We start from the raw sequence: 13,548 nt of genomic DNA, 5'->3' as shown, positions 1-13,548 counted from the left end.
TCATCAGTGTCTAAATAAATTATTTTGGAAACATGATGTATAACATGTAAATGGTCCCGAGATTACACCTTTTTACGTAACTGAAGAGTATAGTACAGAAACTAATAATTTTATCGAATGTAATCAATCTTGATTACTAAATAAATCAGTTTTTTTGTGGTGCACTGAGAGCTTTTAAGTTGACTAGATACATTAAAATAACTGTTTCTTGCCTGTCAATAGGCAACTTTCAAAATATATACTTATGATAAGTAGAAGAATATTATAAAAGGAAGTATTAGCTTGTAGATATACTAAGCTTCCTACACTAATTCATTTAATCTTCACAGAAATCACTGCCCGCATGTACTCCATACACACAAGTAAAAAGAAAAACAAGATGAACACCTTTGTTCACATTCCCCAACCATCAAATTATGGCTAATCCTGCCCCATCCATCTACCCTGTGTATTACCCCCATTGCATTATTTCAAAGCAAACACGAACATCCTAGCCTTTCATCCTTAACTATTTTAGTGTGCATCTCTGAAAGGCAAAAGCCTCTGTTTTTGTTTTCTTTTTTTAAGAAAAAAACAGAACCTAAGGAAATAACAATAATTCATTTACATTATCAAACATCTAGTTGGTCTTCAGGTTTCCAGCAGTTAACTCGAAGAATGCATTTTATATTCCCAGTATACAAATAAAGACTATAACTTTTCCAAGACCTGAATCTAGTAAGAAATAAAGTTCGTATCAAGAACTTTTGTTGCCAGAGCCTGTTCTCTGCACGTGTACTCTGTACAGTACTGGAACTCAATCCAGATTTGAGTCCCTGAGGAGTTGCTGGAGGAGTCCATGTTCAGAGCAGATGCTTATTCCTCTTCTTATAGAATCATGATTTTCATACCTGAGCTGAGAACAAAGCCAGAATAGGTCGCTGCATCTGTCATTTCTTTATTCCTAAGTGTCACATTTGTGGTCTAAGAATTCGTGACTGTTCTGGAAGAATTTGTGACTGTTCTGGAAGAATTCAAGGAAAATTTCAATGTATAGAAAAGTAGAGCCTACACTACATGTCGTGTTAAGATAAATATTAAATAATATTTAAACTGTAAAGTAATAAGCCCCAGTACTGTGTCATTGGAATTCTAGGAGGGGTGCCCTCAGATTCATTGATTTTAGTTTCTTTATCTATAGAGTGCAAGGAGGCATTTTATCTGGTTCCTTAAGGAAATACTTATGGTTATTCTGTATATTAAAAACAATGTAGTATCTTAAAATTCAAATAAGTAGAATTTTAAAACCTATAGATTATCATTAAAATCACATGCAATATGTTTTATAAACAGACTTCAAGGATGCATACAGATATCTATAAAAGTTATCTGGTTTAAATTTATTACATCCTTTCAAAATATTCTTCAAATGTTCATCAACTAATCTCCGTTGCATTGAAACAGAAATAATATGGGCATTTAGGGACCTCTTATTGCTATGTAGTGCTATGATTACCCTGACTGAAGTATAATTTCCAAAATTTATATTCAAAGGTACATGAGTTTAAAAAGAAGTAAGACTTTGCATTTAAGAAATGAAAACTATTTCTGTTTAAGTAAGTTTTCTGGGAGGTGTTTTCTTGATAATTTTTGTCTTGATGTTAAAAATATTGTCAATTACATTCAAATAAGTATTTATTTGAACACTTTATTTCCTAAATGGGATTGTCACTTTGATCAGAGGACATTTAGAGGAGTTGCTATTTCTCTTTTGAAATAGCAACTTCAAAAGGGTTGCTATTGGCTGGGAGACTCAGATATTAAACCCAAATAATGCTGTTCAGTCAGACTAGTTAGATGTCAGGGACAGTGTGCCATCTGCAAGGACCTGATCGCTACACCACACAGCAACCGCAGCTGCACTTCATCGAAGTTATTATGAGCCAAGCAGATATTCATTGCTTTATTTTACTTAATTCATACTTCAAACTTTGAAAGTAATTATCTCTATTCTCAATTTATAGATGAAGAAACTGAGGTTTTGGAATATATCTCATGGAAGTTTCTTCAGCTATTAAGTGATAGATACCTATCTATTAAGAGCCACAGTAGTCTTGTTTCACCAGGGCACACTAAGGTCTCCAGATCAAAGGTTTAGATGGACATCTTTAATTTTCCTCTATGAAGAGGGGGTGAAGACATTATTAATGTTTCAATTGTTGGAATAGTGATTATTGAGCCTTTAAAAACTTGTCTACAAAGATTAAAGAGATATTTGTTTGAACAAGAAATAAATGAATTTTTGTCATCTTTGTCGAGTAGAGGAAATATTTTCTAAATCTCAGACACCCTAGCATTAAAAATGGAGCACGTGTGTTAAGGCGTTTAAGTTTTCTGTAATCTTTGTTCCATTTATCTGTGTCGAGGTACCCATGGGTATGTGAGCCATTTACTGGTTTGTTTTCTTATTTTGCTACATCTGGCAGAGTTTCAAAAGGCAATGCAAATAAGCAGGTGTTATTATTGATTGAAATAAAACACTTTTGCTCCAGTCTCTCTAACCCAGTGTCTGCTGCATGCATTTATTCACTCTTTGCCCCCAGAGGACTGGTGAGTTTGTCTCTTTGATGAAGAATGGGATAGGAAAGTCTGCAGGTTTTTGCCCCCTGATTACATTATTGCCAAATAAAGTAGTCTCTCTCTTGACTTGCTGTGTAATGAAACTTACATTGTGACCAAATTATACAGAATCTGAAGGTCAAACTACCCAAAATAATACTGCATTGTAGTTTCATCTATATGTTCTAAAAATATTTGGTTAAATATCAAGTTGGCACCGAGTTTAAAAAGAATACTTTAGAGGCCATTCATCTTTGTACCTTGCTAAGACTCAGTGTTAACAATTAGGCATGCCTTAGAGGTTACATAGCTTCTCTGAGTGACAAACTTCTGTGAAGGTTTGGGTTATGATCTAAGTGAAGGTACAGTGTTCACCAGTTAAATAAAGTATATAGTATTTAATTTACATTGCAATTCACATTAGAATGTACATTAATGTACATATAATGTACAGTAATAATATAATGTATTTAATATGTATTAAATTAGGAAGGGCTTCAGAGGCCAAAATGAGAGCCATTGACTCTAAAACTATAAGGAACAGTAAGGGCTGATTAAACATTTCAGTTTTTCAAATTAAGTATAATAAATGGATATTTTATTTTATTCTGTTGGAAAGATTGGTTTTTTTAGGATCTTTCTAAAACATATTTAAGTTTCTACTTGGGAAATCTATTAGCAATTCATTAGGTAAATAAATGCCATTTTGAAGCACTCTGAAGATTAATCAATATATTAGAAAGACTATAAAAACTTTAGTAGAATATAGAGATAAGTAAGGAATATTTTACTTTAAATTTTATAATATTTCTAACAGAAAACTCAGTAGTTTTATCACTGAACAATAGTTATTTTAATGGTAATGGTCATAGGAATGCCATTATTCTCTGCAATATTAATGGTAAAAGGAAAGTTGCTAATGGAGCTCATTATGATATAATGCATGATAAATTATATGATATCTAAAACCGAAGTTGAAAGGTACTTCTCATGGTGTTCTTAATGATCTATATAAAAAAGCACAAGAGTGAAAAATACAATTTTAATGAGGTATTCTTCAAAGTCTTTTTTTTTTCTCTTAGATAAATACATAAATATTTAAATCTTGATTGTCTTTACTGAGCTACCTTTTTTTTTTTTTTTTTTGCGGTGTGCGGGCCTCTCACTGTTGTGTCCTCTCCCGTTGTGGAGCACAGGCTCCAGACGCGCAGGCTCAGCGGCCATGGCTCACGGGCCCAGCCGCTCCGCGGCATGTGGGATCTTCCCGGACCGGGGCACGAACCCGTGTCCCCTGCATCGGCAGGCGGACTCGCAACCACTGCGCCACCAGGGAAACCCCCTGAACTACCTTTTAAAGCATTAAGGACGTATTTTTTTTCCATAGTTCCCAAGATTATTTTCATTTATTTTTATATTGAAGTACAACACACATCCAGAAAAAAGTGCAAGGCATGTATGTGTACAGCTCATGGAATGATCAAAAAGTGAACATACTTGTCTAAATATTACCTAGGCCAAGAATATTACAGAATCTCAGACACCTCCTTTCATCCTTTCCCTGATCACTACTGCCTCCCTCTTCTCCCAAAGTTTTCACTATCATGACTACTAATGCCAGTTTTGAATTATATACAGAATGAACCATGCAATATGTATGTTTTTTACTCCTGGCTTCTTGGGTTAACATTATACTTGTTAAACATAGCCATGTTGTGGTGTATAGGTATAGTTGATTAATTTTCTTTGCTTTACAACCTTTCATTATATGACTGCGTCTGAATTTGTTTACCCATTCTACAAATTGACATGTGAGTTGTACTTTGGGACTCTTCTGAATAATACTTCAGGAACATGCAGCTCTTTTGTTACACAGCATCTGCTTTTCCGTAGGGTGCCTTCTTCAGAGTGGTATTGCTGGTTCATCACATAAGTATATGTTGAACTTTAGTGGAATATGTGAAAGGCTTCTTATGGCGATTGTGCTAATTTACACTCTCAACAGTAGTGTATGAAAATTCCATTTGCTTGACATTCTTGACAACACTTGATATTGTCAGTTTTACTTTATTTTAGCTTTTTAATGTTTCCCTCAATTTTGGTCAACCTGGTTGATGTGCACAACTCTCACACTGGTTTTAATTTGCAATGCTTCTATGACTAATGAGTTTGGACACCGTTTTTTTAGATTCGTTAGTCATTTAGGTATTGCGTTTATTCCTCTTTTATATGGCTCTGTAGTCCTTCACATGTTCTGGTTACTAATATACTGGAAAATAGGTTCTCCTGTTCTGTGGCTTCTCTTTCCACTGTTTTAACATCTTCAAATGAATAGACATTCTTAAATTTAATAGATTCGGATTTGTCAATCTTTCCTCTTATGGTTCGTGCCTTTTGAGTCATGTCTGAGGAGTCTTTGCCCTCCTTAAAGTTGTGAATATGGTCAGCTGTGCTATCTTCTAGTAGCTTTATTGTTTTGCTTTTCACATATAGGCCTACAATCCTACTGGAATTCTCTTCTGCATGTGATTTAAAGTAGTAATCAACCAACTTTCCATTAAATTTTTTTTCTTCTTTTTTCCAAAGTAGATATTCAGTTGGTCTAGTGCCAGGCATTTAAAATAAGTTGTTGTTTCTTTTTTTTTTTAATGGCTCTGCATTGCAAACATTGTTAAAATTCACTCTCCATATATATTGAGTCTGTTTCTGGATTCTCTGTTCTGTTCCATTGGTCTGTTTGAGTAACTCTCTGCCAATATGACACTCTCTCTCTCTCTCTCTCTCTTTTTTCACATTTTAAGACTTCATATTCAGTAAAGAAAATCCTCTGACTTTGTTTTTCTTCAAGAGTATCTTGTTGATTCCTGTCCCTTTGTCTTTCCACTAACAACGTATGAGAGTTCTTGTTGCTCCACATCCTCGCTGGTATTTAGTATCGTCAGTGTCTTGGATATTGGCCACTTTAATAGGTGTGCAAGTTCAGTTCATATTTATATATAGAGTTTTACCCAGCAGATTTGCCTAAACTCACTCTACAGAGTAAAGAAAAATTTCTACATACACAATCATGCAGCCTATGAATAATAGCAGTTTTATTTTTTCCTTTCTAATCCTTATTACCTGTTAAACACTTTTGTTACTTTGCTGTACTAATTAGAATATTTTACTAATGTTGAATTGACGGGTCTGTAGACAACATACTTGTCTGGGTCCCAAACTCAAAACAGCTCTCAGAATTTCATCCTACATGCAATGCTTACTGTAAGAATTTTGTAGATATCCTTTACAGAGTTAGAAACTCCCTACTTGGCTAAAAGTTTCAGTCTTGTTTAGATGTTGAATTTAATCAAATACTCTTTCTGCGTCTATCTAGAAGACCATATTTTCTTCAGTTTGATTAATTATATTGAAGAGTTTTTAAATATTAAGCAATCCTTATATTCCTGGATAAGCTTGATTGCATTATGACCTATTAGACTTTTTCCTTATTTTTATACTCTAGAATAATTTTGCAACTATCTTTTAAAGATTGTTGGATCTATGTTTTAATAAGACTGGCTTTTATTTTCCTCCTTACAAGTTCTTTGTCAGATTTTGATAACAAGGTTATGCTGGCCTCACAAAACAAGCTGGGAAGCATTCTGTTTTTCTGCTTTTTGAAGGTGTTTATATGATACCTGCACTAGTGTATCCTTAAATGTTTAGAAGAATTCACTAGGGAAAACAGAGGGCCTGCAATTTTCTGTGTGGGAATGTTTTTTAATTATACATTTAATTTCACCTATATATAGGCAACTCAGATTTTCCTGTTTCTCATCTGTTTTGGTAAATTGCAGTTTAGAATTTGTCCACTTCACTTAATTTTCAAAATTATTGGCCTAGAATTATTCCAGATATCCTCTTATTATCATTCTAATGTGTGTAAGATCATGGTAAGATGCTCTTTTGCATTCCTGATATTGGTTGTGTCGCTTTTCTTTTCCTTGATCAGTCTAACTAGAGTTTCATTTAAATGTCCCTCAAAGCCTTAAGACAAATACCATATGATATCACCTATATGTGGAATCTAAAATGTGGCACAAATGAACCTATCTACAAAACAAACAGACTCGTAGACATAGAAGACAGACTTGTGGTTGTCAAGGGGGAGGGGGAAGGGAGAGGGATGGACTGGGAGTTCAGGGCTGGTAGATGCAAACTCTTACATTTAGACTGGATAGACAACAAGGTCCTAATGTATAGCACAGGGAACTATACTCAATATCCTGTGATAAACCATAATGGAAAAGAATACTAAAGAAAGAATGTGTATATGTGTATAACTGAGTCACTCTGCTGTACAGCAGACATTGGCACAATGTTGTAAATCAACTACACTTCAATAAAGAAAGAAATAAATGTCCTTCAAAGCATTATCTTTATTATCTACTTCCTGTTTCATCCTTGGTTTTAATTTACTGTATTTTTTCTGATGTCTTCATTCATCCTTAGCTCATTCATCTTCTCCTTTCTTCTTTCGATATCCATGTGCTCAATAGCAGTGACTTCTCTTCCGTTTGTGATATTGATAATTTGGGTCTTCTCTCTCTTTTTTTCTTGGACAGCATGACTAGAGATTTATCAATTTTAGGAAACTTTTCAAAGAACCAGCTTTTGGTTTTGTCTAATGCATTCCTGTTTTCAATTCCAATAATTTGTGGTATACATTTTTATTACTTCTTTTCCTCTGCTTATTTTAGACTTAACTTGCTCTACATTCTTTAGTTTTCTAAGATGGAAACTTATTTATTTCAATCTTTATTTTTTCTAATATATGTATTTAATGCTAAAAATACTGCTGTATCCCACAAATTTTGATAAATTGTACTTTCATTTTCATTTAGATAAGTTTTTAAACATTTCACTTGGGGTTTCTGCTTTAACTCTTGGGTTATTTTCAAATATTTTGTGACTTTCTATTTGTTGTATTTGTCTTGTGTTTTTTTGTTCCTCTTTCTGTTGTTGCTATTCCCCCTCTTTAATGCCTAATTTGAATGTAATTGAGCATTTTGTATGATTCTGCGTTATCTCTTACTATTGTTTCTTTAAACAGTTATTTTGTAATTAAGAATAAGAAAAATAAATTATTTTATCTTACTTTCTTTTATTCCTTCTCAACTACTCTTCCTCTCTTTACATAGATCCAAGTTTCTGACCTCTATCATTTTCCTTTGTCTGAAGAACTATTTCTTATAGAGCAGGTCTGCTAGCAGTGAATTCCATCAGTTTTTGTCTGAGAAAATCTTTTTTTTTTTTTTTTTTTTTTTTAGGTTCACTAAATTTATTTTTAAAAATCATAAAACGTTTCTTACAAAAGAGCATTACATTCTGCACACTGCTCTGAATAGATGCCAGGGACATATGGACTATTGTTACTTTTCCTCCCTGTCCCACCCCCCCAAATGTTACAGTGATCACAAAGTAAAGTGTTCACAATAATTACATGGGGGGATTTTTTTTTTAAACCACCAACAATGAACAAAAATTAAAATTCACTCACTCTGCTGCTGTTTCAAAATTTCAATGTTAGTTTTTGCACACCCTCCCCCACCCCCACCCGTTTGTAAGGAACTAAAACATTACATCTGGTGAACAGCAAAGATTTCACTACACCTCAAATGCAGAACACCTATGAAGCAGAGGAATGTTGGCTTTTTAAACAGAAGCAGATAAAAAAAAAAAGATGCAGGACTCCTTCAGTTCTTCACTAGTCTTAGAAAAACTTTCCAGAATACTGCTTCACACTGTTCTGCAGCAAGTACTGTGCATTCTGTATCTGGTCCTGTGTTCCTGTAATGGTAATGATCCGGTCTTTGGACCCTTCTAAAGGCTCATCAATTTTGATCGATGCTCCTGACTCATGACGGATTTGTTTAATCCACTGACCACCTTTGCCAATAATAGATCCAGCCAGATCTTTGGGAATAGTTACTTGTGTAGTAATAATAGGTCCACCAAGATCACCATAGGAGCCACGACCCCCTGCATAGGAATAATCATATCCAGAGCCACCCTGTGGTTCATAAGCCATCTGCCACTCTGATGGGCTCCATGTATCTATTGCAGAGTCCCAGGTTTCATCAGCACTGAAACCAACCATGCCATCATAACGGTCTCCAGGTCTTCCTCTTCTGTCATAGGCCATTAGATCTCCCCCTCTAGGTGGTGGTGGTGGAGGAAGAGGAAGATTCCGAGCTCTGCTACCACCCCGGCCACCTCGTCCAGGAGGAGGTGGAGGAGGTCCTCGACAAGGGCTCATATCATCATAATCTCTTCTGGTTGGAGGCATAGGATGCCCACCCCGACCAGGAGGCATTCTGTCAAAACCACCTCTTCCCCGCATGGGAAATCCCACAGGACGTCCACGGTGGTCATCAAACATCATTGTAAAACCACCATAATCATAGGTTTCATCGTAAAAATTGGGATCATAAGGCTGAGCACGTCCTTTAATGGGAGACTCTGATATAAGATCAAGGATGATCTTTATGCACTCTACAACCCTATCAGGTTTTCCTCCAATAAGAACGACTCTGTCAGTGGATTGAGGACAACATTCCTGGAAAAGCTTGATTGTTGTCTGAGTGTTCTCTCGAAGTTCTTTGATTTTAGCACCTTTGACCCCAATAATTCCTCCTGCCAGACTCTGATGAATCAACAGTCTCAACTCGCAGTCAAAGTCGCTTCCTTTATAGTGTTGGTAATTTAAGCATTCCACAGCATCAGATTCGAGCGGGAGCTGGCTGGTTGCAGTGGGTGATGGCAACTGCAGGCCCTCTTCCAAGGTAGGGATGATTTTCTTCAGAATTTCTCCAATTGTTTCAATATCAGCACTGATACTCAATATGCGCTCGGGGCCACTGCTGTCTGGGACTGAAACACTGGCATTGTAATCTGTACGGAGAGCCTTAATATTCTTGCCTCCTTTTCCAATCACTGCCCCAGCATTCTTGCTCTGAAGCAGAATGCGTAATTCAACCATCTCATCAGTGTTTCTAGATCTTTTAAAAGCTTGTTCCTCTTCCATATCTTCAGCAGGGCGTTTACCAAATTCGCCATTGGTTTCGGTGTTGGGGAAGGTTTCCTCTGGCTGTTCAGTTTCCATTTTCTTGTATTAAAGGGACACACCAATCAGTTATTAAATATATCCTTGCAGGGCAGAACTGAAGTGTTCTGGGCGGGACCAACTGACACCCTAGTGCTGCAGTAGCCTATAGGCCGCAAATAACCGGGAAGTAGGCAAGACGTCGAGGTTGGTGCAGCAGAGAAACAGAGAATAATGGCGCCTACAGTGCTTTCGCCTGGAGAGCCCTCCTCCTTTCTCCTGAGAAAATCTTTATTTCTCATTTATTTTTGAAGGATAATTTCTCTGGCTATAGAATTCCAAGATTATTTTTACTTCTTTCAACACTTTAAATATTTCACTCCACTCTCTACTTGCTTGTATGATTTCTGATGAGAAGTCCAATATAATTCTTATCCTTTTACCTCTAAAGGTAAGGTATTTGTTTTCCTCTGGCTTCTTTCAAAATGTTCTCTTTATCTTTGCTTTTCTGCAGTTTGAATATGTATGACTAAGTATAGTTTTTTTTTTGATTTCTAACCTGCTTCTTATTCTTTGAACTTCCTGGATCTTGTTTGGTGTCTGTCATTAATTTTAGAAATTCTTTGGCCATTATGACTTCAAATATTTCTTCAGCTCTGTTCTCTCTTTACTCACCTTCTTGTGTTCCATTTTTGCACATGTTACAACTTTTGCAGTTATCCCATGGTTTTTGGATATTCTCTTCCACTTTTTTTCTTTTTGCATTACAATTTGAGAAATGTGTATTTTCTTCAAGCTCACTGGTTCTTTCTTTGGCTACATTGAATGTATCAATGTACCCATCAAAGACATTCCTCATTTCTGTTACAGTGTTTTTGATTTCTAAACACTTTGGAATCTTTGGTTCCTTCTTAGATTTTCATCTCTCTGCTTACATTCCCCATGTGTTCTTACATGTTGTCCAGTTTTCCCATTAGAGTCCTTAGCATATTCATCATAGTTTTAAAAAATTTATAGTCTGATAATTCAAACATCTGTGACATACGCGAGCCTAGTTCTGATGCTTGTTTTGTCTACGCAGACACTTTTTTTCTTGCCTGTTGGCATGCCTTGCAACTTTTTGTTGAAATTTGGACATATTGTATCTAGTAGTGGGAACTGAGGTAAATAGGTCTTTCATGTGAGAATTTATATTAATCTGGCTAGAAATTGGGCTGTATTTAATGTTTTCTACAGGTGGTATAGGTGCCAGAGGCTTCAAATTCATTTAGTATCCTTGTTTTTGCCTCTCCTTTGACTTTGGCATCCTCTTCAGAGATGGTCTGGGTTTTTCATTACTCTCAGTTGTTATCCAGTATTATTATACTGGAGTCCTGTTGGTATGGTGGTATGACGTGGGGGAATGAGATCATTCTACAATATTGCAATTAAATGTTAGTGTTTTAGCCTTTGTCTTGAATCTGTGACCTTCACTAGTGTTTCTGGAGGTCCTTCATAGAGATAAGGCTCTGGCAAAGTCTTTGTTATGGAGATCAGTCTGGGCATATTTCACAATGATTACCTTTCCCCCTCCTTGCCAGAGCCAAGAAGTCTTTTTTTCTGATGGTCACGGAGCATAGAAAGTTTCCTGGAGGAAAAGCCCACAAAAATGTGGGGGTCCTCTAAGACCACAGCCCTCAGGAGTTTCTCACTCTCATGCTAGTCCACACTCGGCCTCCATCAATTCATCAAAATTACCGTGAGAGTTCCTATCATTTTATGGCACCAGTGGATGGACAGATTTCTGCTGTCTTTGGGTGGCCTTCTCTCTCCAGATCTCATGGGGGTGGTTTGCCATGTGTATTAGTCAGCTCAGGCTGGTATAACAAAATGCCATAGATTGGGTGGCTTAAACAACAGGCATTCATTTCTCACAGTTCTGGAGGTTAGGAAGTCCAAGATTAAGGTGCTGGCCGATTTGGTTCCTGGTGAGGGCCCCTTCGTTGTTTGCAGACATCAGCCTTCTTGTGTCCTCACCTGGTGGAGTGAGAGAAAGCTCTGGTCTGTCTTCCTCATCTTGTAAGGATGCTAATCCCATCATGGGGGCCCCACCTTCATGACTTCATCTAAACCTAATTACTTCCCAAAGCCCCACCTCCAAATACTATAATAATGGGAGTGGTTAGGGCTTCAACCTATACGTTTTTAGAGGGATACAACTTAGTCCATAGCACCATGTAACCTCAGTTTTCTGATGGGTCTCAGAAAATTCATTGATTTTAAGTGTGTTCTTCTTTCTTGTTGTATAGAGTGATGATTTCCGAGTTCTTTAAATAACAGCTGATGCCTTTCCTATTTACTAATATGTGTGCATGTTCAAGACTATAAATTTCCTTTAAGAACAGTTTCTGCTAGTGTTTTATTTTCTATTGTGTGTAGGACATTATATATGAAACAAATGAACGATAAGTTGAGATCTAGAAGGATGTCTTCCTACAGAATATAATTACAGTTGCTTCTGCAGGCAGCAAGCAGCATGAGGCATCTCTGACCATCGTCATGTAATTTCACAGATGGAGAAGATGGGAAGCTGAATTTTCATCCCTGTGGGGAGTTGTCTCTCTCACCATTTATTCTTAGTTGTAGACTCTCAAAGTTTTGACACAAAACCTGTGGAGGCTTATGGTATATTCATGTCCTTGAGGGCTCTAGCACTAAAGTTTTGTCTCTAACCCTGTGAAGTGTCAAAAGATCTGCTCAGTTTCTCCTCTTCAGAAATCCTTAAGTCACCTAAGGAGGAAAACAAGGGCCCCAAAGGTAGGGCTGGTCTCTTTGGCTGTTCTTCTCCCAAATCTCGGACATTTAATATTTTATTGTCTTTCAGAGCTTCAGTCCCTATTTTTAATTTTGTACAGCTTTTAGCAGGAGCATTGTTCAGAATCTCCTAATCTACTATTACCATAATATTATCATTTTTTAGTTAAAAGTTACTTTGCATCTCAGTCAGATTTTAATCTTCCTCAAAATTGTACATGTTATCACCCTAATATAAATTTAGGCTTAATGACCTGTCCATATATCAGGCATGTAAAAATTTATTACTATGTCTCAACAATAGTTACGGACTATAGTGAAGATTGTATCTTTCATGTGCTTTTTCTCTCTTGCCCTTTGATATTTCTGTCTTGAGAATGTAAACCCTTCTATGCTAAAAGGGACTAACCAGTGTATTTTATTTTATTATTTTTTTTGCGGTACGTGGGCCTGTTCACTGTTGTGGCCTCTTCCGTTGCAGAGCGCAGGCTCCGGACGCGCAGGCTTAGCGGCCATGGCTCACGGGCCCAGCCACTCCACGGCATGTGGGATCTTCCCGGACCGGGGCACGAACCCATGTCCCCTGCATGGGCAGGCGGACTCTCAACCACTGCGCCACCAGGGAAGCCCCCAGTGTATTTTACAACTTTGTGCCTCCACAGTTTCTAAAATAATGGCTGGTTTGTGGTCTCAGTGAACTAGTGTTAATAATTTGGTACCCCTCCAAATAAATATTTTAAAGATATTGAATATCTTCCGAGAGGGATAATACAAACTGATTTAATATTAATAAAATTCTATACTCTTTTATGTTGAAAATTGAGTTATTATATATACAGAGCAAAACTTAACTTTCTGATTTGACTGCTGTACTCTCATTGCTGGTTTTCTATTACATTAAATGAATTCCATTCACACTCAAGATAGAATCAACTTTTGTTGGATATAGTTACAATGTCTTGTTCAACATATGTTTAAACATTATTCTTATCTGGGTTTATGTTAGCGTATTTCCCAGTTTTTGGTAGTTCTTATTTTTCTTTTCTTTATGCTTTTCTAGACCAGAAGATCTCATG

General features: G+C 36.5%; 2 protein-coding genes across 8 annotated transcripts in view; one reads left to right on the top strand and one right to left on the bottom strand.

The window, feature by feature from the left end:
* The window catches only part of CNTNAP4 (contactin associated protein family member 4), a gene marked incomplete at both ends in the record, with an annotated part of 261,961 nt that overhangs the window by 124,253 nt on the left and 124,160 nt on the right, over nucleotides 1–13,548 (top strand). The gene's annotated exons all lie outside the window — the stretch shown is intronic.
* On the bottom strand, nucleotides 7,910–9,953 carry LOC309795593 (heterogeneous nuclear ribonucleoprotein K-like). Its single transcript, XM_082608094.1, has one exon. The coding sequence runs from the start codon at nucleotides 9,737–9,739 to the stop codon at nucleotides 8,348–8,350; it is 1,392 nt and encodes a 463-aa protein (XP_082464220.1). The 5' UTR covers nucleotides 9,740–9,953; the 3' UTR covers nucleotides 7,910–8,347.

This window comes from Mesoplodon mirus (assembly GCF_964341445.2).
Source record: "Mesoplodon mirus genome assembly, chromosome: 19".
Classification (NCBI taxonomy): domain Eukaryota; kingdom Metazoa; phylum Chordata; class Mammalia; order Artiodactyla; family Ziphiidae; genus Mesoplodon; species Mesoplodon mirus.
Note: the sequence above shows the minus strand (reverse complement) of the source record. Positions and strands in the feature narration are given on the sequence as shown.

Excerpts from the sequence above, each read along its gene's own strand:
- LOC309795593 (XM_082608094.1), bottom strand. The coding sequence starts at position 9,739 with ATGGAAACTGAACAGCCAGAGGAAACCTTCCCCAACACCGAAACCAAT.